The sequence below is a fragment of the Macaca thibetana genome, chromosome 5 (assembly GCF_024542745.1).
Source record: "Macaca thibetana thibetana isolate TM-01 chromosome 5, ASM2454274v1, whole genome shotgun sequence".
Classification (NCBI taxonomy): Eukaryota; Metazoa; Chordata; class Mammalia; order Primates; family Cercopithecidae; genus Macaca; species Macaca thibetana.
The window spans coordinates 127,589,889-127,613,650 of NC_065582.1; the positions used below are offsets into that span (position 1 = coordinate 127,589,889).

The window sequence follows — 23,762 nt, forward strand, 5'->3', positions numbered from 1 at the left end:
TAAAACGTTCTCACTCTATTGTATCATTTACTAGAATATACAAACATGCTGTAATAGTTCCTCTCTTAAAGAGGAAAAAATATGGTGCCACATCTCCCAGCAACCACACCTTATTATTTGCTCCCCTTTACAGCAAAACCCCAAGAATAGCCTATAAATGTTATTTTCAAATACACTCCTCCCATTCTCTCTTAAATCCACTCGAATCCTGACCTCTCCGCTAGAACTCTTCTTGTCAAGATCACCAGTGACCTCTTCCTTGCCAAATCCAAAGAGCAATTCTCAGTTATCTTACTCAAACAGCTGCATTTGACCTAGTTGACCACATCCTCCTCGAAATGCTTCACTTGGCCTCTGGTATTTAAGGGGTGGGGGTGGGGGGGGCGCAAAACCTGTGACACCCAGGGTGAAGTATCTTAGTGCTATGATACACAAATCTAGTTGTGTGGTTTATGGGGGGCAGGCAAGATGTTAAATTCCGTTTTAGACCTCAAGTTTTAAAGAGTAATAATACATCTCAGTAGAAACTGAATCATAAGGATAGCATTCAATTTCCTTACACAACATTTGGTGGCTGACCAACATTTTTAAGGAGCTTCATCCAGTGCAGTGGAGCAACGTTCATCAAGCCATGACCTACAGAAAAGAGTTTAGGATGCACGTAGAGGCCTGAGACTAGAACTTGCTTCTAATAATGAGGCAATGACCAGCAAGGCTGACTTGTGAAGTGAAAGGACAAAAAGTAATAATACTCAGATTGATAGTAACAGTCATGATATTAGTAATAGATGATAGATAGTAGTAATACATGATAGTAATAGTCATGGTGGTATACATTTACTACTCATTTACTTCAGGGAATGCACCCTGTTAGACACCATACATGCCCTTTAGTATATAATCCTCATACACTTTTATGAAACAGGTGCTATCATCTCCATTTTACACATGAGGTAAAGAGGAGCAAGCTAAAATCACAGTTATTAAAGAGGAGAGCTAAGATTTGGGGAAAGGGTGGTTGAGGTTCCAAAGACCAAGTTTTCCAAGAGAAATTTTTGTACTGTTTCTTGCAAGGAAAATCCGGAAACTTCAATTGAATACGTATCAATTTAAAACAAATACAGATTAAGAAGTTTTCTCAAAGTAACAATACAAGCTCATTAGGCACTTTCCTATACATAATTTTCTATTTAATGGCAATTACATGATTGTCTTCTTTTTTGGGACACATGTTTTTTCCTACATAGGTCTGAACATACGCATTGCCTCTAAAATGAAGCTGGCAGGCTATAAAACTTTACTACAGGAGCTGAAATCGTATTCGGGTTCTCCACCTGTTTATTTCCATTATCTCCACTTCCATTATTTCATCACACACCTGAACGGAAAACCCAGTACAGGCCCGGGGCTGCCTCAGTCTACTTTAGCAGCAAAAGACGAATAAGCCCACTGGCAAAGAGATTTTGCAAGCCTAATCACTTCCCAAGAAAGAAGGGTTTTGCTTTCAACGTACGAAGCAGGTAGGAAAGGTGGGGCTTCATCGCCTTGCCAAAAACGTTCTCCTCAAGAGGAACCCAATTCCAGGTGAAAAAGGTATCCTGAAAAGCAGGTTAACCTCAAACTTAAATCCAAGCCTAACCGGGTGCCCAGCCCGCCCCAGCCCAGCCCGGAGGAAGCTTGTCGGGGAAGAGCCCATAGAAGGCGTCACCTTCAGGAGACATCCTCTGTCATAGTGCTCGCAACCCCGCTGCCCTCGCTCTTGACCGCTGGCGCCATCTTCCCGCGCCGTCGCCGCCATCTCCTCCACCGCCCCTCACATTCCACCGATCCTTCCCCCAGGATAAAAACCACGCCCAGAGAAGCTGCGCCTCTCTAGCACACCCCCTCCCAGCCCCAGCAGCCACCAGCGCCAATATGGCTCCTAAGCACGTGACACGGGGCAGACGGATTTCCGGTTCCCGGGGCCACGAGGCGGAAGCGAAGGCAGACGCAGTGTCCGTCGTTGACGTTAGTCGTAGTCTTCGCTGCTAACGGTAATAACTCTTAGGTTGCCTGTTTTTCCCCCCATCGCTACCCGCCCAAATCTCAGGGCGTGGTTCGGCGCGAGGTGGGCGGCAGCGGCGCGGAGACGCCGGTTGGCGCCTGAGGAAAAGACGCTCACTAGGTGCATCGTTACCTGTGACGGGCGGCCCCTCCCTCTCTCCCTCCGGTGGCGGGGAGCCTGGAGAAAGGGGCGGAGTTCGGCCCGGGCCTTGGGCTCATCGGGTCCCGCGCGCCGCTCCTGGATGCCAGGGCACTCGCTAGCACCTGGAAGTGCTTCTTGCTTCCTCCTTTTCCCGTTTACTTGCTGTTCATTCAAAGTATGTACTGACATTCACTATTGCCAGTCACCAGCTAAACCGTAAGGACAAAAAGTAGGAAAAAATAGACACACTCCACCATGACCTCATGGAACTAAGACTGGTGGAGGAGGAAGACATTAATAAGAGCGATCACTGCAATAAATGTAAGATTACAACTTGGAGAAGTGCTAGAAAGAAGTGTGTGTCCTGTGAGAGCTAATATTAGAGCAGCTCTGACAATCTGGGTGTCAGTCATGGAAGGTTTCTCTGGCGAAGCAATGCAAGCTGAGAGCTGAAAGATGGGTAGGAGTTAGTGTGCAAAAGGCTTTGTGGCACAGAGAACATGGTACCTGTCAGAAGGTGGAAGGGAAATGTACAAGCCAACAAAATTGAAATCAGACTCGGGGTACATAGCTAAATATGTTTCTCCTTATTAAAGAGTCAAGACCCTGGAAAATGTTATAAGCAAAGCTGCAGGTGTTAGAAGAAGATACTTGTCTTTAGCTTTCTAACCTGATTTCATGTTTCCTAAAACACCGGGAAAGGGAATCTATTCCCCTTCAGCTTTCCAGTTACTGACTCAATATTCTAATTTTCTTTCAGCTCTGTTATGAGTTGCTAAAATGGTGAAATGCTGCTCCGCCATTGGATGTGCTTCTCGCTGCTTGCCAAATTCGAAGTTAAAAGGACTGACATTTCACGTGTAAGATTGTGCTGTAGTTAAGCCAAATACTTTGGCCATGTTATAAAAAGCAAAAGACAGTTCTGCTTGTCTTCAATTTTGAACTTTAGTTCCCGAGTCCTTTTTAAATAACCTGTTTTTAAAATTTGAAGTGACAATGTGATACCTTTACATGTTTATAATTTAGTTTAAAAGTTTTAAGATACTTTAAGATACGAGAGACTGGTTTACAAAAAATACCGTTAAGACTAACTTTTGCTAATATTATTACTTTGTATTTTATCATATCACCAAAGAAATTCAATGTTGTTTACATATAGTTTACAATCTGAATGCAGGGGCTTTGCTCAAATATATTGCCGTTTCTATTTAGAAATAGATCAAGCATAGGTTATACAGAAAAAATATAAATTACAAGTTCAGACCAAGGGATCTTTAGCTGTGTTGCAAATAAATCAAGATGATTTTAGTTTCATATTTTAGCCATTCTCCTGAGAGCCATGAAAGAGTAAGTGAAAGAGTAGTAAGATTTAATAATTGTTCACTTGTTAAAGGTTTATTTTGCTGCTTTTGTGCCAGGCACTGTGCTATGTGTTAGAGAAAGATCTCCTAGCTATTTGGTTAGATATAAAGAAATCAAAAAATGAGCATATATATATATATCCTACCTTATTTCAGAAAAATTTGAACCAGCTTGAAAATTGAATCAGATATGGCTATTGGCCTTCATATCTCTCAAAATAGCTCTGATCTCCAGAACTCCACACTCTGCAGCTATTCTCTGCATTCATTCACTAAGTATCTGTAGACCTGCTATGTATTAAATGCTGTACTAAGCAATTTTCTGATGCTGACAGAAGAATGGAATTACAAAGGGCCCTTTTTATCGAGGATAAATTGTGGATATCATTTCAGATAGGAAAAGGCCCAAGTGATAATTCTTTTATCATCTATAGATGAATAAATACTTTCAATTGTGGATCTTACTATAAGATGCTAAATATCCATTGAAATTTTTCGTCCTTATAATATGAGAAAAATTAAAATGAGGGCCATATATCTGCAGCATGATTGGCAGAAAATCTGAATATTAAAATGGAAAGTTACCAAAGCATGAATTATGGTTTCCTAAATACTGTAATTCTCAAGACTAATAACAAACTAGTTAACGAATCAATTTAGTCAGTTGTATAAGACAGCTTTAATTCAATTATGTAGCAATAGTATTTGATTTTAAAATATTTTTTTGATTTTTTTCTAGATTCCCCACAGATGAAAACATCAAAAGGAAATGGGTATTAGCAATGAAAAGACTTGATGTGAATGCAGCTGGCATTTGGGAGCCTAAAAAAGGAGATGTGTTGTGTTCGAGGCACTTTAAAAAGACAGATTTTGACAGAAGTGCTCCAAACATTAAACTGAAACCTGGAGTCATACCTTCTATCTTTGATTCTCCATATCACCTACAGGTTTGTTTATGAGATACTATTTACCATCATTGCTCACTTTTTTTTTTTTTTTTTTTTGAGATAGAGTCTCACTCTGTCATCCAGGCTGGAGTGCAGTGGCATGATCTCAGCTCACTGCAATCTCTGCCTCCCAGGTTTAAGCAATTCTCTGCCTCAGCCTCCCGAGAAGCTGGAATTACAGGTGCCCGCCACCACACTTGGCTAATTTTTGTATTTTTAGTAGAGACGGGGTTTCACCCTCTTGGCCAGGCTGGTCTTCAACCCCTGACCTCGTGATCCACCCTCCTCGGCATCCCAAAGTGCTGGGATTACAGGCGTGAGCCACCACGCCTGGCCATTGCTCACTTTTTATGATACTATTTGCTGCTCTCGCTAACATTTTTATTGTTTGCTTATTCATTTGAAGTCCATTCTTGAGGTTTTAAATTTATAGACTGCATCTTCAACTTTTGTAATGTGTAGTAGGAGTGTTTTACCAGTAACCACTCATAAATATTTGTACATTACTAATGTTTGATGAAATGGACTGACTTTAGGAATTAGCATAACTCAAGATTTTTGTCTAAAAATTGAAGTTAACGTAAGAAGGTTGAATAAGTTTCCTTATTTTAAACAGGACTAAAATGAACATTATTGTAGCTGGCTTATATCCTTATTTCCTTGAACTAAATTCTGCAAATAAAATTGTTGGATCAAAGACTATATACACTCTTTAAAGATTTGCTTTTGATAAAGATCTTCCAAAGCCTCATAAGAAGGTTGAGCTGATGTTCCAAGTTGGCAGTCCTTAACACTGGGGTAGAAGTCAAGAGCAGAACTACTAATAGGACTAAAGTACTTGTAAGAGCCACATACATGGAAGCGTAAAGTCTAGGTAGGATCAAAAGGAAGAAAACCAAAAAAGAGATACGAGCACAGGAGAAGAAAAGGTCAGGAAAAGAAAGAACAGTCGAATAAGTAAATGCTAATTGAATTCTGTGTTTTTTTCTCAGTAATATTCCCATGGATTGGCTGCCTCACCCTCAGTATCTCTCTTGACTTTATATACCTAAAAGTGAATTTCCAGAACCTATAGATATTGATTGATTGATTCCAATGTGGAAAATTCAGGGAGAGCCTCCATTGAAAGGGATCTCCTTCCTGGCAGTTAAAAACAAGAGAAGTAGCCAGAAGCATACCCGCTCCCATGCAGTCCTGGTCACTTGGCTGCAGTTGGTCATATTGTAGAACCTGAGTGATCAGGTAGAGAATGCCTCACTTTCTTCCGTACTAATAAATATACAGTATCTTGGGAAAGTTACTCTAGGGCTTTTGTTTTTTCCTACCACCAAGGTGTCATCTAGCTGTAATGTTAAGAAGACCTTAAGAAATACGGGCGTAATAAATCAAGTAAACCATAAGTTACTAACTTTTAAAAAACTATTGATTTTCTTATAACAAATAAATTTTTCACTTTAGAAAATAAGATTATAGAAGCAAAAATAAAATAATCACATAATCCGTAGATAATACTGTGAACACTTTTATCTGTATCTTTGTAATTATTTACAAATATGCTTTATATAAATTCATCTATATTTATATAGATAATCTTCTGGAAATAGAATTACACGGTATACCTTTTCCTTTATTTGCTTTATTGGGTTTTTTAACATAGTGTGTACTGTGTGCCAGGCGCTATTCCAAGTATTTTACATTAATCTATTAACTCAGTCCTTGAAAGAACCATGTCAGGTAAGTACTATTATTATTTTCATTTTATCACTTGAGAAAACTGAGGCCCAGAGAACTAGAATGCCTTCTCCAGGGTCACACCGCTATTAAATGGCAGAGGCTAGATTTGATCCCAGGCATTTTGGCTTCAGAGACTACTATTAACTACTACTCTCCATGACATTAAATATTTTCTTACAACCATAGCTTTCAAACTTTAGTCTACATAAGGATTATCCAGTGAGTTTGTTTAAAATACAGAATCCTACATCTTCCAGAGAATTAGATTCAGTAAGTTGGAGTGTACTTTCTAACATCCCAATCTGTTTGTGCTGCAGATCTATGGATCACATGTTTAAGAGAAACCTATATAGACCATCACTTTTTTAAACTAAACTTTATATTGAAGTAAAGCATATTTATGGAAGAGTGCTTATAAGTGTACAAATCAATGTGTTTTCACAAAGTGGGTATACTCATGTCACTCCCCTCAGACCAAGATATAAAACATTACAGGTACCCCAGAAGCCTCCCTCACATGCTTTCCCAGTCACTACACTTGACTTTATCACTGTCAGTTATATACATGGAGTCCTGTCTACAGTATGTACTCTGGATTTTTTAGCTCAACATTTTGTGTGATTCATCCACATTGTAGCATGAGATACTGGTCCGTTTATCTTCTTTGCTGTATAGTATTGTGATGTACAAATAAACTAATTTCTTCATTCTACTATTAATAAATGTTTGGGTGGTTTTTCACATTGGGGCTATTATAACTTGTGCAGCTCTGAACATTTTGGGGCACGTCTTTTGGTCCATTTATGTACACATCTCTATAGGGTATATATATGCTTCAATTAGAAGAGGAAATTACTAGGTCCTGATGATGTGGATGTTCAGCTTGAATATATATTGCCATTGTTTTCCAAAGTGCTTTTGCAAATTTATAGTCCCACCATCAGCGTATAAGAATTCCTTTGGTTCCATATCGTTGACAGTAGTTAGTGGTGTCAATTATATAGACTATATATTACTGACCATATAATAGTTGATCCTACATATGAACAATAGTATATGTAATCAGTCTTCAGTATTGTGTATAGGCTGTCATCTTTCCTTATTTTAAACAGGACTAAAATGAACATTATTGTAGCGGGCTTATATCCTTATTTCCTTGAACTGAATTCTGCAAACAGAATTGTTGTTGGATCAAAGACTATATACACTTTTTAAAGATTTGCTTTTGATAAAGATCTTCCAAAGCCTCATTAGAAAGCTTGCACCAATTTGTCACCCTACTAGCTATGCATAAGAATGTCTACCTACCCTAATCCTTGGTATAAGTGGTATTTGTAAACTTTGCTAAAATTGATAGGCAAAATGGCATCTTATTGTTTTAATTTATCTGTGAACACTCGTGCATGTCTACATTTTTTCATGGGTTTATTGGATAAATGTACTGTTTTATGAATTGATTATTCAGGTCCTCTTCTATTATGTTTTCCTATGCTGTTTTGTAAAAACACTGGATATCGAGGATACAAATCATTTAACTGCCATCTACATTGCAGTTCCTTTTTTTTTTCCCCTTTCTCCCACTTTCCTTCCCAGTTACTTTATATTGTTTGTCTTCAGTTCTAGTTATGGCATAGGTTTATTTTTTTTGAAATTCAAGCTTTTTTCAATGTAGTCAATTCTGTATTTTCTCTTGTGTTATATGACATTAGCCTTCCTCCCCTTAAGATTATATAAATAATCTCTATATTTTTTCTACCACCTGTAGTTTTCTTTTTTACATAAAATTTCAGTACATGGAATTTCATTGTGGTTTATTATATATAAAGGATACAACTGCTTTTCTTAATTAGTTGATTTTTACGTGATTTGTGGCCTTATGTAGAATGCCACCTTTATCCTAAAGGCATCTATCTACTTGATCTGTTTCTAGGTTTTCCTGTCTAGTCCTAAAAAAGGAGCACACTATTTTAATTATTGTTACTGTGTATTATATTTTTAATAGCTTGTAGGGTGTATCCTCCTACACTCTTCCTTTTTAGGAAAATTTGTGTTTTCAGATGAACCTTAGAGTTGTTTTCAGGAAGTTCTTTTAAAATTATCTGAGTGGAATTTACTGACTTTTAAAAGCAATTTCCATGAAAAGAAATGTGGTATTAACTTCACTATACAAAGTTAAGAAGGAATAAAAATGTAACAAAGGACAAAAGTATCTCACTTGATGATTGTTATTAACTATTCTTAACAGGGGAAAAGAGAAAAACTTCATTGTAGAAAAAACTTCACCCTCAAAACCGTTCCAGCCACTAACTACAATCATCATCTTGTTGGTGCTGCCTCATGTATTAAAGAATTCCAATCCCAGTTCATTTTTGTAAGTAAATTACTTACTGAGCTCATGTTAATTCTTTTAAGATGAATATGTCCTCTCCATTAGAATCAAATTTTTCAGAATCCTAGCAAAATCTAGGGGTTAATATGTAATATCTACAAATAATATTGCTTCCTAGAATCATAATAATTTGTATATATGCAACATCAAAAGAGAGGTAGTTAATCCTTTGCTTACATACGTAGTTCATTGAAGAAAGCTTTTTGCAAGGATATTTCTACCAAGGAAATAATTATTCTGTCTAACTGCTGTAATTTCCATATGAAATATGTAATAAAAAATAGCTATTTCTCTAAGTTTTCTCAGTCATACACATACAGAGTATTCAAGCTTGCATTTATTTATTCATCTCATTGCTTATTCATGTTAGAGGCAGGCATGGAATCTAGATCTCTTTTACTATCTTGATTAACATGGCTTTATAATAATTTATTTTTGTGGCTACATAGTATGTGTGTATATATATAGGACACATGAGATATATTTAGGTATACAATACATGATAATCACATTAGGGTAAATAGGGTATCCATCACATTAAGCATTTATCCTTTATGTTACAAAAAAATCCAATTATACTTTTAGTTATTTTTAAATATATGATAAATTATTGTTTTTATTTTTAAATATATGATAAATTATTGTTGGCTATCGTCACCCCATTGTACTATCAAATACTAGATCTTATTCAGTCTGTCTAACTATATTTCTGTACCTATTAACCATCCCCACTTCCCCGCATCCCACTACCCTTCCCAACCTCTCATAACCATCATTTTACTCTCCTATCTCTGTGGGTTCAATTGTTTTGATTTTTAGATCCTGCAAATAAGTGAGAATATATAATGTTTGTCTTTCTGTGCCTGGCTTATTTCTATCCATGTTGTTGCAGATGTCTAAATCTCATTTTTTTAATGACTCAGTAGTACTCCATGGTGTTTAAGCACCACATTTCTTTATCCATTCATCTGTTGATGGACACTTAGGTTGCTTCCAAATATCGGCTATTGTGAACGGTCTGCAACAAACATGGGAGTGCAGATATCCCTTTGATATACTGGTTTCCTTTCTTTGTGGTATACACCCAGCAGTGGGATTGCTGGATCATACAGTAGCTCTATTTCAGTTTTTTGAGGAACTTCCAAACTGTTCTCCATAGTGGTTGTACTAATTTATCCCAACAGTGTACAGGGTTCCTTTTTCTCCACATCCTTGCCATCATTTGTTGTTGCCTGTTTTAGGTATAAAAGCCATTTTAACTGGCATGAGTTATTTTGTCATTGTAGATTTGATTTGTGTTTCTCTGATGATCAGTGATAATGAGTTCCTTTTCATATGCCTGTTAGCCATTCGTATGTCTTCTTTTGAAAAATGTGTATTCAGATGTTTTGCCCAGTGTTTAATCAAATTTTTAGATTTCTTTCCTGTTGAGTTTTTCGAGCCCATTATATATTCTGGTTATCAATCCCTTGCCAGATGGATAGTTTACAAACATTTTGTCCCATTCTGTGGGTTGTCCCTTCACTTTGTTGTTTCCTTTGCTGTGCGGAAGCTTTTTAACTTGATGTGATCTCATTTGTCCGTTTTGCTTTGGTTGCCTGTGCTTGTGGGGTATTACTCAAGAAATATTTAGGCCGGGTGTGGTGGCTCATGCCTGTAATCCCAGCACTTTGGGAGGCCAAGGTGAGTAGATTGCTTGAGCTCAGGAGTTCGAGACCAGCCTGGGAAACATGGTGAAACCCCATCTTTACTAAAAATACAAAAAAATTAGCTGGAGGTGGTGGCATATGCCTATAGTCCTAGCTGCTCAGGAGGCTGAGTGGCAGGATCACTTGAGCCCAGGAGATCAAGGCTGCAGTGAGCTTGATCGCACCCACTGTACTCCAGCCTGGGCAACAAAGTGAGAACCTGTCTCAAAAAAAAAAAAGAAATCTTAGCCCAGACTAATGTCCTGGAGAGTTTCCCCCAATGTTTTCTTGTAGTCGTTTCATAGTTTGAGGTCTTAGATTTAATTCTTTAATCCATTTTGATTTGATTTTTGTATACTGTAAGAAGTAGGGGTCTAGTTTAGTGTTTCTGTATGTGGATATCCAGTTTTTCCAGCACCATTTATTGAAGAGACTGTCTTTTCCCCAGTTTATGTTCTTGGCACCTTTGTTGAAAGTGAGTTCAGTGTAGGTGTGTGGATTTGTTTCTGAGTTCTCTTTTCTGTTCCATTGGTCTGCGTGTCTGTGTTTAGGTTTATGGCATCTTTAACTTATCACAGGCTATGTTAAAGTATTATTTCCCTTATATACAAAAATCTTATATACTTTCATTTTTCCTTTCTCAATCTTTGTGCTATTGCTGTCAAGCATTTCACTTTTACATATGCTATAGACTTCACACCATATTATTTTTGTTTAAACAGTAAATTATTCTTTAAAGATATTTGGATAATAAGAAAAAATCTGATATTATCCATGTAGGTGCCATTTCCAGAGCTTTTCATTCCTTTGTGTCTGTCCATATTTCCACCTGTTATCATTTTGCCTGCAGGATTTATTTTAACATTTCCTATAGGGTAACTATGCTGGTGATGAATTCTTTTAATGTTTCTATTTCTTAAAAAGTTTAAGCTTCACTTTTGAAAGATATTTTTACTATGTAATCAAATTCTAGGTTAACAGTTTTGGGGGCTGGGGCAGTTGTTTTTGGTACTTTTGAAGATGTTGCCCTACTGTATTCTTACATGCACCATTTCTTTTTTTTTTCCCCCAATTAATTTTATCTATCTGTACTGTAGTACTCATCACTGTATATTATTTTACTATTATCTTCTTTTTTTATTATTATTATTATACTTTAAGTTCTAGGGTACATGTGCATAACGTGCAGGTTTGTTACATATGTATACTTGTGCCATGTTGGTGTGCTGCACCCATCAACTCGTCAGCACCCGTCAACTCGTCATTTACATCAGGTATAACTCCCAGTGCAATCCCTCTCCCCTTCCCCCTCCCCATGATAGGCCCCGGTGTGTGATGTTCCCCTTCCCAAGTCCAAGTGATCTCATTGTTCAGTTCCCACCTATGAGTGAGAACATGCGGTGTTTGGTTTTCTGTTCTTGCGATTGTTTGCTGAAAATGATGGTTTCCAGCTGCATCCATGTCCCTACAAAGGACACAAACTCATCCTTTTTTATGGCTGCATAGTATTCCATGGTGTATATGACATGCACCATTTCTAATGAAAAATTTAATTAGGCCGGGTGCGGTAGCTCAGTCCTGTAATCCCAGCACTTTGGGAGGCCAAGACAGGTGGATCACGAGGTCAGGAGATCAAGACCATCCTGGCTAACACGGTGAAACCCCCTCTCTACTAAAAAATACAAAAAACTAGCCGGGCGAGGTGGTGGGCGCCTGTAGTCCCAGCTACTCGGGAGGCTGAGGCAGGAGAATGGCGTGAACCCGGGAGGCGGAGCTTGCAGTGAGCTGAGATCCGGCCACTGCACTCCAGCCTGGGTGACAGAGCGAGACTCCATCTCAAAAAAAAAAAAAGAAAAAGAAAAATTTAATTAATATCATACTCACCTTTTTTCTCTGTACCTAATACTTCTTTTTTTCTTTGCTTTTAAGAATTTGTCTGGTTTTTAAAATTTTTTATTTATTTTTGGAGACAGGATTTTACTCTGTCACCCAGGCTAGAGTGCAGTGGCACACTCACGACTCACTGCAACCTCAACCTCCCAGGCTCAAGCAATCCTCCCACCTCAGCCTCCTGAGTAGCTGGGACTTACAGGTGTGTGCCACCATGCCGGACTAATTTTTATTTGTTTTTGTAGAGACCAGATTTCCCCATGTTGCCTAGGCTGGTCTCAAACTCCTAAGCTCAGGCAGTCCCCCTGCCTCAGCCTCCCAAAGTGCTAGGCCAGGCATGAGCCACTGCTGGACAAGAATTTTTGGTTTTTCTACTGCTTTTGCCTAATCTGATGGTGAAATGCCTTGGTTTCATTTTCTTCATATTTCTTGTGATTAAGTTTGTTGAGCTTTTTCATTTATCAGTTTATAGTTTTTATCAAACTTGGAAAAATTTGGGCCATGATTTCTTCAAATATTTCTTTCTATCCCAATTTGTCCTCTTCTTCAGGAATTCTAATTACATGTATATTGGGCTGTCTGAAATTGTGCAACAGGTTGCTGATGCTTTATTTTTTTTCTATCTCCATTTCTCTCTGTAGTCCATACTGGATAGTTCCTGTTGCTATAACTTTCTATTCACGAAATCTTTTATTCTGAAATGTTAAATTTCAAAAAATACACTGCCATTCTCTCCAGTGTATTTTTTTACCTCACATATCACAGTTACCTGTAGATATTCTATTAGAGTCTTTTTAATATATTTTATGTACTTAACTTTTTGAATAGATGGAGTACAATTTTAACAACTTTCTTAATTATATTGTCTGCTAATTCTAACATTTGTATCAGTTCCAGCTTGGTTTCCGTTGATTGATTTATCTCTTATTATGACTAATGTTTTCCTGCTTATTTGCATGCCTGGTAAATTTTGCATGCCATGAATTTTGAGTTTTAATTTGCCAGATGCTAGATATTTTTGTATCATGTTTTCTTGAGCATTATTCTGGGGTACAGTTAGTTAGAAACTGTTCGACCCTTTCAGATTTTACTTTGTTTGACAAGACCATTTTGTATACTTAATGTCCATGAACCATGACATTTTCGAGTCCGGCTAGCGGGAATAATGGCTATGCCCCATGAGCATAGGGCATTCCTAATCTCTGGTTGTTCTTTCCTCAGCCTTGAGTAGTTTCCTCACGTTCATGTGCTGATCTTACTCCATGGAATACTCAAGGTGGAGCCTCTGAAGATCGCAAGTTTTTTCTGTGCAGCTCTCATCTGTCTAGTACTTTGTCCTGTGAACTGTAGCCACCTTGGTTTCCCTGAATGTTTTGCACTACCTCCTCAACTCAGTCTGCTAAGCTCTGCCTGGGTTTCCCTTCCTTGCCCTGAGGCCTAGAAACTCTCATGCAGTTAGCTGGAGCAGGCTTAGGTCTTACCTCTTTGTTTCCCATCTGTCCACAATACTGCTGTCCTTGCCAAATATCCATTATCTTAAAAGCTATTTTTTTCTGTCTTTAGCCTTGTGTTTGTTCTTTGAGGTAGGGGTCAATCCAGTGTCTATTACTTCATCTTGGCTGGAAATAAAAGTCTTCTCTGCTAATTTTAATATTAAATAACAACTTTTCAAGATTATTTTATAGTACCTTTATAAGCTATGTCAGTGTTATTTTCCCTATTTTCAAATGAAAAAGGAATAAAAGCATACCCAACAAATTTAAGCATAACCATAGTAAACACCGAGAGGAGTTGTCTCTTAAAAATTCCAAAACCAGAGTCCTGTCTAAATCCCTAACACCCAGCCTGAGAACCTGTTGCAGTACTGCTTTCCTGTCATATCTTATCAAATGCAATAGCCATCCAATAAGTAACCCAGCTAAAAATTTAAATTTGTTTGATAGGTAAAAATTAAACTTAGCAGCACCACATTGAAGGAACAGAAGCTGTAAAGTCCATTGCAAGTGTCATGCTATTCATAGAGATAAGTGCTTCCTGTCCATAATATTCTGCAGTCCTTGTGTATGCCTGGCCTTAGTAAAAGAAGGGAGGCCTTTAGCACCCTAAATGTTGCTTCTACCCCCATCTTCTTCCTGTGTTCCTTAACCTCTAAATATCACCAACTTAAAGATGTTCTCTAAGCATTGTAAATGAAGAAACAGCTCAGACCTAGTTATAAGCTTTTATCCAACTACATGTCTGTCTGATTAATAACTTGGTGTTTATATTTTTAGGAACATAGCTACAGTGTAATGGATAGTCCAAAGAAACTTAAACATAAATTAGATCATGTGATCGGCGAGCTAGAGGATACGAAGGAAAGTCTACGGAATGTTTTAGACCGAGAAAAACGTTTTCAAAAATCATTGAGGAAGACAATCAGGGAATTAAAGGATGAATGTCTGATCAGCCAAGAAACAGCAAATAGACTGGACGCTTTCTGTTGGGAGTGTTGTCAGGAGAGCATAGAACAGGACTATATTGCATGAAATAATTTCATGTTGTGTTCTACCTAAAATTGTCATTGGTACAAATTTTTATAAAATCTCATTTATCATCACTAAATGATATACATCATTTAAAGTGCTGCTTTGGATTCTCTGGAGCATTATGCATTATAGTTGTTATCCAAAGACTTTTTTGAAAATATGCAGAAATTTGTGGTAATTATGTATTTGTGTGACTTGTGACAATTATGTTTTATAGACCTACACTAGTGCCAGGTCACTACTGTAAGATGTTAAAATCTCAAGAAAATTTCACAGAGCTAAAGAAATGATGTCAAATTAGTCACATTAAGCTATAGTAGAAGGAATTGGACACTTCTCCAGCAACATCAGATTTTTGGCTTCAAAGGAGTACCTTTACTTACATGTGCTTTATGGTAAGTACATTGAATTTTACTTTAAATGCATTTTACTACAAAGCACAATTCATTAATAATACATATCCATCTTGGATTCAATCCAAGGTGCTTTAGCTATCAGTAATACCAAAGGATCTTTTTACAAGGCTTCCTGTGGTATTGACTCTGAGAATAACACATGGTGAAGATCTGTTGGCTTTTAAAATTGTTCAGAGCCAATTTAAGAAGGCCCCTCGTGAAGTCTCAGTTTTCAGTACAGTACATCATTCCTCCTCACTAGGAGCACTTTGATGTAAACCAGAATAGCTTTAAAAGACGAAAAGGGTCATATATCTGATTTTTAAATGGTTAGTTGCTCTGACAGGTCTGAACACTTTGCTTCATGACTATTTCATCATAAAGGTATATCTTCAAAATCTGAATGCCAGTACTAGCTCTATACTTTTAATACTGCTTTGTATTTTATATATAAAGTAGTATTGCTGACATTTTTTGAAAATACAAAATATAAAAGAAACCATTAAAAATTAATAATTGTGGCTCTTCCAGTTGAAATAGGAATTGGAGAGAAGGGATTAGAATATTTTAATTAGGGAAGTAGATTATTGTCCAAGGGCTTTTATTTAGAGAAATGAGTAATTAAAATAGCAGCTTTAGAATAGCTTCTTACTGAATATGCAAAGGAATAATTCCTTGTTATTTCCTAATTGATCCAAGTCTCATAAATTTAGCTTTTGTCATAATTCCTTACCCAAAACAACTGAAATTAAGAGTCATAAATACTGTGGGTTAGAATAAAAAGCATTTGCCAAACCAACACTCTACTTAGAAGCATGTGTACATACATGAACCTCATTCAGAAGTCCATGCTGTAGCAGTTAGAATTTGAGTATCAGCCGTTTCACTGTAGTAACAAAAATTGAATTGCATTTTGTGCTCATTTGTTTATTGTAATTTTATTTTTGTTACATTAATATTAGTTAAGATATGGTCACTTGAATTTTTTGTATTTAAGAATTTTCTGTTTTAATGCATGTTACACTTTTATGTAGGATTCCACACCTTCCCTCTAAACGGGATTTAACCCACATCTGCAAGATCAGCGTTATGCTAAGAGGAAATCACTGAGGCCATATCTTTTTACAACCTGAAAAAAAACTAGTAAAAAGGTAGTTTAAAAAGGCCAAGTGGTGGCTCATACCTGTAATCCTAGCACTTTGGGAGGCCAAGGCAGACAGATCGCTTGAGGTCAGGAGTTCAAAACCAGCCTGGCCAACATGGTGAAACCCCATCTCTACTAAAAATACAAAAAAAAATTAGCCAGGTGTGGTGGCACACTCCTGTAATCCCAGCTACTTGGGAGAACCGAGGCAGGAGAATTGCTTGAACCCGGGAGGCAGAGGTTGCAGTGAGCCAAGATCACGCCATTGCACACTCCAGCCTAAGCAACAGAGCGAGACTCTGTCTCAAAAACAAAAAAAAAAAAAAAAAAAAAAAAAAAACTCTTTCATTAATTACCCATTATTTATTTTAGTTACCTAATTTTGAGTTCATAAATGAACACCCTAATGGAAAGTTTGGATATGATCTTAGGTTTTATGGAGATGTTTTCAATAGAGATTATTTTTCCCTCACCCTATTTGTGAGTATATAAATTAAAGTAAGTCAGTGGACAGTGGAGAAAAGTAAGAGGGTAGATCCAAACACAGTATGTCTCAATTCTAGCACTCTACTGGCTGCTTAGAATACACCAAACCTGGAAGACCTTTCCAAGAGTAAAATCCCAGTCTGCCACTATCAAAATTGCCACAGTCGCTTTTACTACTTGCGTTCATAGTAGACTCAGCACTTCTTTTTCATTGGACCTAGTATAACTGAGAAATAAATAACTGTGTGCAAAATATTGGTATCGTTAAGGACCCAGAGCTGCCCATTTTCTCTTTATTCTAATAGGAAAATAATTACTGATAGAAATCTGAGATTTAAAATAGGGTCCTCCCTGCTGCTGCAAACAATTGCCTAAGCACGGTATGTATCTTAGTCCTCTGTTCCCAGAGATTCCAACCTAACCCAGGAAAGAACTGTGCTGTATAAAGCAAAACCCAAGTCATCCCCCTCCAGAAGTTTCTCTGGCAGCCAAGGCTGACCCTAAGGGTTCCACTTTGCTTTAAAAGCTAGGAGTGGCCTCTAGAGCCAGGAACACATTAATACAACAGTTCAACCTCAGCACCAAGTCAGGTCTGAAGCTCTTGATATGTGGAATTTTTCTGTATATCAAGTTCAAATTTCTGGAAATAGACTTTGGTTGCTAATGATAATTAATTTATACCATAGTCTGTAATTTGAGAAAAGGTGAAATGTATTAAATATATATTTAGTTTTAATAAAAAGATAAAATTATTACAGAAATAATTGATAGAAAATCTTTTATTTATTTGAAAAATAAAACATTTTCTCCAGTAATGTGTTATGTGGTTTTATACATTGAGTTATTCAATAAAATGGGCAGAGAAAAATGGAGAGTACATACATAGAGGTTTTGCTCTAATTTCTCCTCCACAATAACTCTAATATGGGGTCTGCAAGCTTACATGACCCACATAGCAGGCCAGCTTTCAGCACAACATGGACCTACCATAGAACCCTTTTCTGTTTTGGCCCTCACTCAAAACTGTCAGATTTGATGTCATCTAGTATATAGAGGAGAGCAGCATTCCTAGGTGTGAAATTTAGAACCCAAAGAGGCCCATCAGGCATTGTGCTTTCTTCTTCATAGTGGAACATACAAGTCGTAATAACTTGTCTCTTACGTTAGGGGAGATGTCGTAGCATGCCCTAGATCACTGGATACTTCTCCCTCAAAATTTTACTGATGTTTTAGGCCCCTGAATTTCCTAAGTTTTATCTCACCCTCTGGAGCACATGTGCCTTATCAAGGCCTCCAATTAACTAGTCCTCCCATTGGATTAACATAATCCATCAGTAGAGTGAACTAAGTGATTTTCCATAAAATGTCTGTCTGGTCTAGACTTCTTTCAATTATAACAGAAGCAAGATCATTAACGTATAAGCCTTGGGGACAAGACCATATATGTATACTGTCATTTTTTCCATGTGAATGTGGGCTGTTCCTGATCCTTTTCTCTAATAGGGATGGAAACCATGCACCCAATGGTTGTATAGCATCTACCCATAGACATGTTAATCTGCTCTGACAAAGATGCCACATCTGGCACAGCAGCTGTAATCAGGGCTACTAGTTGGTTGAATTTTCCTTAGTCCAACTGTCATCTTGCAGGATCTGTCTAAATTTTGCAGGGGCCAGAATAGTGAATTGAATGAAGAGAGATGGTGGAGGCCACCATTCATGTCTATCTTATATGTCTGTAAAGGTAGCACCTTAGTGAGCCCCACAGAAAACTCTGAAACTGGGGTAGTACACAAAAATGAGTTAACATAGGCATGAGAATGCTATCCTTGGAAAGGCCTGCAAGGTTGCAAGGTTAGTTCTTGAGTGGCATCTGGAAATTTGGATTTGGGGAGGGCTCCCACCATCCCCTATCTGCTAAGAGTAGTTCACTGTGCCAGACTGTTTGTACAGACAATGTGGTTTATGCGGAACACCTACTTTCCTTCTGGGTGTCTGGATTTGAGAATCTGTTAGGTAAAAGGGACCTGTGTGACCAGCCCCAAATAAAACTTTGAACATTGAATCTTTAATGAGCTTCCCTGGTAGACAACATGTGTATTGTCACAGTTCAGTGCTATAAGACTTAAATGTGTCCTGTGTGATTACACTGAGGAAGGACTCAGAAGCTACACCTGGTTTCCTCTAGACTTTTTACCATGTGCCTTTTCCCTTAGCTGATTGTGCTGCTGCTTTGTATCCTTTTGCTATAATCATTACCTTATGTACAACTATATGCTGAATTCTGTGAGTCCTTCTAGTGAATCATGAAACTTGTGCGTGCTCTTGGGGACCTCAACACAGATGTCCTTCCAAACTTGTCCTGAGTTAGGGCAAAGAAGCTATATTAGTCCGTTTTCACGCTGCTGATAAAGACATACCCAAGACTGGACAATTTACAAAAGAAAGAAGTTTAATGGACTTATAGTTCCACATGGCTGGGGAGGCCTCAGAATCATGGCAGAAGGCAAGGAGAAGCAAGTCACATCTTACATGGATGGTGGCAGGCAAAAAGAGCTTCTGCAGAGAAACTCCCAATTTTTTTTTTTTTTTTTCAAACCATCGGATCTCATGAGACCCATTCACTATCACCAGAATGGCATGCGAAAGACCCGCCTCCATGATTCAGTCATCCCCCACTGGATCCCTCCCACAACACATGGGAATTATGGGAGCTACAAGATGAGATTTGGATGGGGACACTCTGTAATCTAATGCTCTCAGTAATGAAGAATTAGTGATATGTCAACCAACTTCAGAGTAAAACTGCTCTAGCACGTCCCTCTAGTTATGAAAAGATGCATTTCCCAAAGATCTGTTGTATGTCGGAGACTTACTATGGTATTAACCATAGTTAACATAATAATATATGTTAACTTACTGTGGTGCTTACTTTAGTACTAAGTACTAAGGTACTTTTGTACCTTTTGCGTTAGATTCAGTGTAAACTGGGTAAAGATGGAAAATCAGACATGAGCTGGTATAAAACCAGGCAGTCTACAAAACTATCGAGACATCTAAAACAGTACCTTTCTGTACATTGCAATCTATCTGGGTACCTACATCATACCTGACAAATTTCTCTGTCCTAGCTCCACTTCTATTGATTGTATACCCTTAACATCTCTCAGATACAGCCCCTTTCCCACTCAATCTCTAGGACCATTTCCTTGGTTTAAGCTGTTATTTCTTAACTTGATTGCTGCAAGAAACTCTTTGGTCTCCCAGTCTCCAGTCTATCTCCAGAGGAGTTTTTCTAAAATGCATGTATCAATAATTACATTAATCACAAGTGATCTAAAAATCCCAATTAAAAGGCAGGGATTGTGAGACTGGATTAAAAAGCAAAGCCCAGGCTGGGCACAGTGGTTCACACCTGTAATCCCAGCACTTTGGGAGGCCGAGGTAGATGGATCACCTGAGGTCAGGAGTTCAAGACCAGCCTCACCAACATGGAGAAACACCGTCTCTACTAAAAATACAAAATTAGCCAGGTGTGGTGGTGCATGCCTGTAATCCCAGCTACTTGGGAGGCTGAGACAGGAGAATCGCTTGAACCTGGGAGGCAGAGGTTGTGGTGAGCCGAGATCACGCCATTGCACTCCAGCCTGGGCAATAAGAGCAAAACTCCATCTAAAAAAAAAAAAAGAGAAGTCCAATCATTTGCTGGATACAGACAGTTACTTTATTTTTTAATTTATTTTATTTAGTTAGTTATTTAGACAGGGTCTCGCCCTGTCCCCCAAACTGGAGTGCAGTGGCATGATCACGTCTCACTACAACCTCCACCTCCTGGGCTCAAGCGATCCTCCCACTTCAGCCTGCCGAGTATCTGGGACTACAGGTGCACACCACCATGCCTAGCTAATTTTTGTATTTTTTGTAGAGACAAGGTTTCACCATGTTGCTCAGGCTGGTCTTGAACTCCTGGGCTCAAGCAATCTGCCCACCTCGGCTTCCCAAAGTGCTGGGATTACAGGTGTGAGCCACTGCGCCTGGCCGCAGCTAGTTTACAAAGAATCCAGTAGGTTAAAGGATAGAAAAAGATATCCCTTTGATAACACTAATCAAAAGAAAGTTGGGGTAATAATAGACAAAATAGATTTCAGAGTAAAGTATATAAACAGGGAAAATGAGGGTTGTTTCATAATGATGAAAGGGTCAATTAAGAGGATATACAGTCCTAGTATTTATGCACCTAATTAGAAAGCTTAAAATTCATATGCAAAAACTTGCAGAACTGCAAGAAGAAATAGATAAATTTATACAACAGTTGTCAAAAAATATATATATGAGTATGGTCAGAGCTGAAAATAGTCCTGGAGGGAGAGGACCATGGTCTCAGAAATCTAGGGGGGCACCAAAACTAATAAGGACTGTGAAAGAATAGTGCCTCCTGCAAAGATGTCCGGGTCCTAACCCCTAGAACCTGTGCATATCACTAATGTGGTTTGGCTCAGTGTCCCCACCCAAATCTCATATTGAATCGTACTCCCATAATTCCCATGTGTTGTGGGAGAGACCTGGTGGGAGAAAATTGAACCATGGGAGCGGTTTCCCCCATACTGTTCTTATGGTGGTGAATAAGTCTCAAAGGCGGTGATGGTTTGATAAAGGGAAACCCGTTTCGATTGGCTCTCATTCTCTCTCTTTGCTTGCCACCATCCACTTAAGATGTGACTTTCTCCTCCTTGCATTCTGCCATGATTGTGAGGCCTCCCCTGCCACGTGGAACTGCGAGTCCAATTAAACCACTTTCTTTGGTAAATTGCCCAGTCTCAGGTATGTCTTTATCAGCAATGTGAAAATGGACTAATGCAATCACGTTTCTTACATGGTAAAAGAGAGTTTGCAGATTTGATTAAATTAAGGATCTAAAATATGGAGAGATTATCCTGGATTCTCCACGTGACTCCTTACAAGAGACAGGCAGGAGAATCAGAGCCCAAGGAGATGTGACTATGGAAGCAAAGGTTGTGGTAGGTGACTATGGAAGCAAAGGTTGTGGTAATGAGCAGCCATGAGCTAAGGAATGTGAGCAGGCTCTAGAAGCTGGAAAAGGGAAGGAGATTAATTCTCCCAGAGAGCATCCAGAGGGAATGCAGCCCTGCTGTCCCATTTTAGATTTTGGACCTCCAGAACAACTGTAAGATAATTTGTGTTGTGTTTTACTCCACTAAGTTTGTGGTAATCTCTTACAATGGCAATAGGGAACTAATACTAGGCTAAGACAGGATCAGAGAACCAAGCCAAGAAGTGGGAGCAACTGCAAAGTTAGTCAAATGTAACAAGAGGCAAAGAGAGAATCTAAAGGAAAGATTGGTTCTGGCTTGTTATGATGAGCCAGATAGGGCATGGCACATGAGTAGACGGCCCCAGTTTGGGAGACAGCATTAAAAAATATCCTGAAACGCTCAAAAGTTTCATATTCCTCTAGCAAGGGACTCTGGACGTGCATATACAGTGCCCCAAAACAGGAAATTACGTACATGACCCAGATTGTAAGATTCGAGATTCTCAAAAACAGATAAAGGTGAGCTGAACTAGGAAGCCCTGTGTTTCACAGCCTCAGTATCGTTAAAAAAAAAAAAAAGGAACATAAGAATGTCATTGGAGTGGGCCAGGGAAACCTGGCTTGTGCCTGAGAAGATAAATTCTACTTGTAGAGGGCCTGATTCTCTGGCCAAAAGAAAAAATATCCCTAAGAAGATGAGAGGTATAATTGGCTCTTCCACTGGACTAATGGGGAGAGAGAAGCCAAGTTTCTAAAACCTAAAGGCAAGCCTGGGTAGGGCCTGAGCCATTGATGCCACTTGTTGACTACTCTCTTCATAGGTCTCATGATTTTACTTTCACATTGCTGCCTCAACCTTCATTTAATATTTTAACAACTGTCACAGCTCCCTTTGGAGAACATGCTCAGGATAAACAACTGTCCGCCTGCTGCCACATCCCTCACCTTCCTGCTAGCTGTGCTTCTGATCATAGAATTGTGCCTGATGCAGAGCAGGAGCTGACAGAGATTGAAATGAAAGAACAAAATGTTAGATTAGGACCAGGAAACCCAGAGCAGAAGACCTACAATTTGTAATCTAAGAACCACATGAGGGTCCATGATGAGCCCTAGTCACAGCAGTTGAGGAAGAAATGCTGAGAACCGAGTGCATTCAACATTTCCACACATACTCTTCAGGAGCTAGGAACTGTAGGCCAGGAAATACACTAGGCATTGGAGAAACAACATAGATTCACTTCCTGTCTTCAAGGAGATTACACACTAGTATGAAGTTCCAAAAACCATAATCCAAGGATACCAGGGAGCACAGCCTCATATCTCAAGACAATGGGTTCTTGAATTCAGCCTAATGCCTTTGTCTTCATTGTGCACTACTTTATTGGACAACACACATGGCTCAATAGATTTATACCACAGCATCTTGCAGTTTAAGTGTTTGGGTCTATCATTTGATATCGGTCTTCTCAGATACATAAAGAAGTTTACAGACTAACATATTTAATGTAATAACCCATCACATACACTGCTTTTGAAGCCCCATACACTAGTGTGAGGGAACAAACAGGAATAAGCTGAAGACATTCACAACCTACAGGGACGTACGAGTATATAACACAAATACAGATAAGTGGTCAATATAGCAGGGTCTGTGGCAATTAAAGGTACTGAAACTATGAAATTAATGGAGCTTCAAAAGTACAAAATAGAACATAAGTTTGTCAGTGCAGGCACTTTGAAAGTTCTGTCCCAGGACCTGGATTCTGTAGGCACCTTCCTGGGAGGTGAGAGTAGGAGACCAAACCAGCTGGGGAGAATCAAGCAGACTTGGGTTCAAGTCCCCAGTCTCCCACTTCATTATATATGGGAAGTGGGTCAACTTGCTGAATTTGAGCACTTACAAAGTAAACAATAGCATCTTACCCATTATTGGTGAGAATTTAATTGTGTGTAAAATATAGA

The 23,762-nt window shown here is 38.6% G+C and overlaps 2 protein-coding genes across 7 annotated transcripts in view; one reads left to right on the top strand and one right to left on the bottom strand.

Moving 5' to 3' along the window:
• RCHY1 (ring finger and CHY zinc finger domain containing 1) overlaps nucleotides 1-1,931 on the bottom strand; it is a 39,185-nt gene extending 37,254 nt beyond the window's left edge. The window contains exon 1 of the mRNA XM_050790956.1: nucleotides 1,709-1,931. Coding sequence (XP_050646913.1) covers nucleotides 1,709-1,798 — 90 coding nt within the window. The 5' untranslated portion in view covers nucleotides 1,799-1,931. The remainder of the gene's footprint in view (nucleotides 1-1,708) is intronic.
• THAP6 (THAP domain containing 6) overlaps nucleotides 1-23,762 on the top strand; it is a 1,073,833-nt gene that overhangs the window by 1,042,614 nt on the left and 7,457 nt on the right. For 2 of the 6 annotated variants that reach the window (XR_007725755.1, XR_007725754.1), the window contains exons 1-5: nucleotides 1,953-2,033; nucleotides 2,946-3,045; nucleotides 4,286-4,493; nucleotides 8,473-8,598; nucleotides 14,468-15,117. Coding sequence is in view for 4 of the 6 variants with exons in the window: in XM_050790961.1 (XP_050646918.1) it covers nucleotides 2,966-3,045; nucleotides 4,286-4,493; nucleotides 8,473-8,598; nucleotides 14,468-14,722 (669 nt within the window). In the remaining 2 variants the exon portion in view is untranslated. Of the gene's footprint in view, nucleotides 1-1,325; nucleotides 1,521-1,952; nucleotides 2,034-2,056; nucleotides 2,507-2,945; nucleotides 3,046-4,285; nucleotides 4,494-8,472; nucleotides 8,599-14,467; nucleotides 22,392-23,762 lie in introns of those variants that run through there. The other 4 variants (XM_050790961.1, XM_050790963.1, XM_050790959.1 and 1 more) reach the window with 4 other exon arrangements.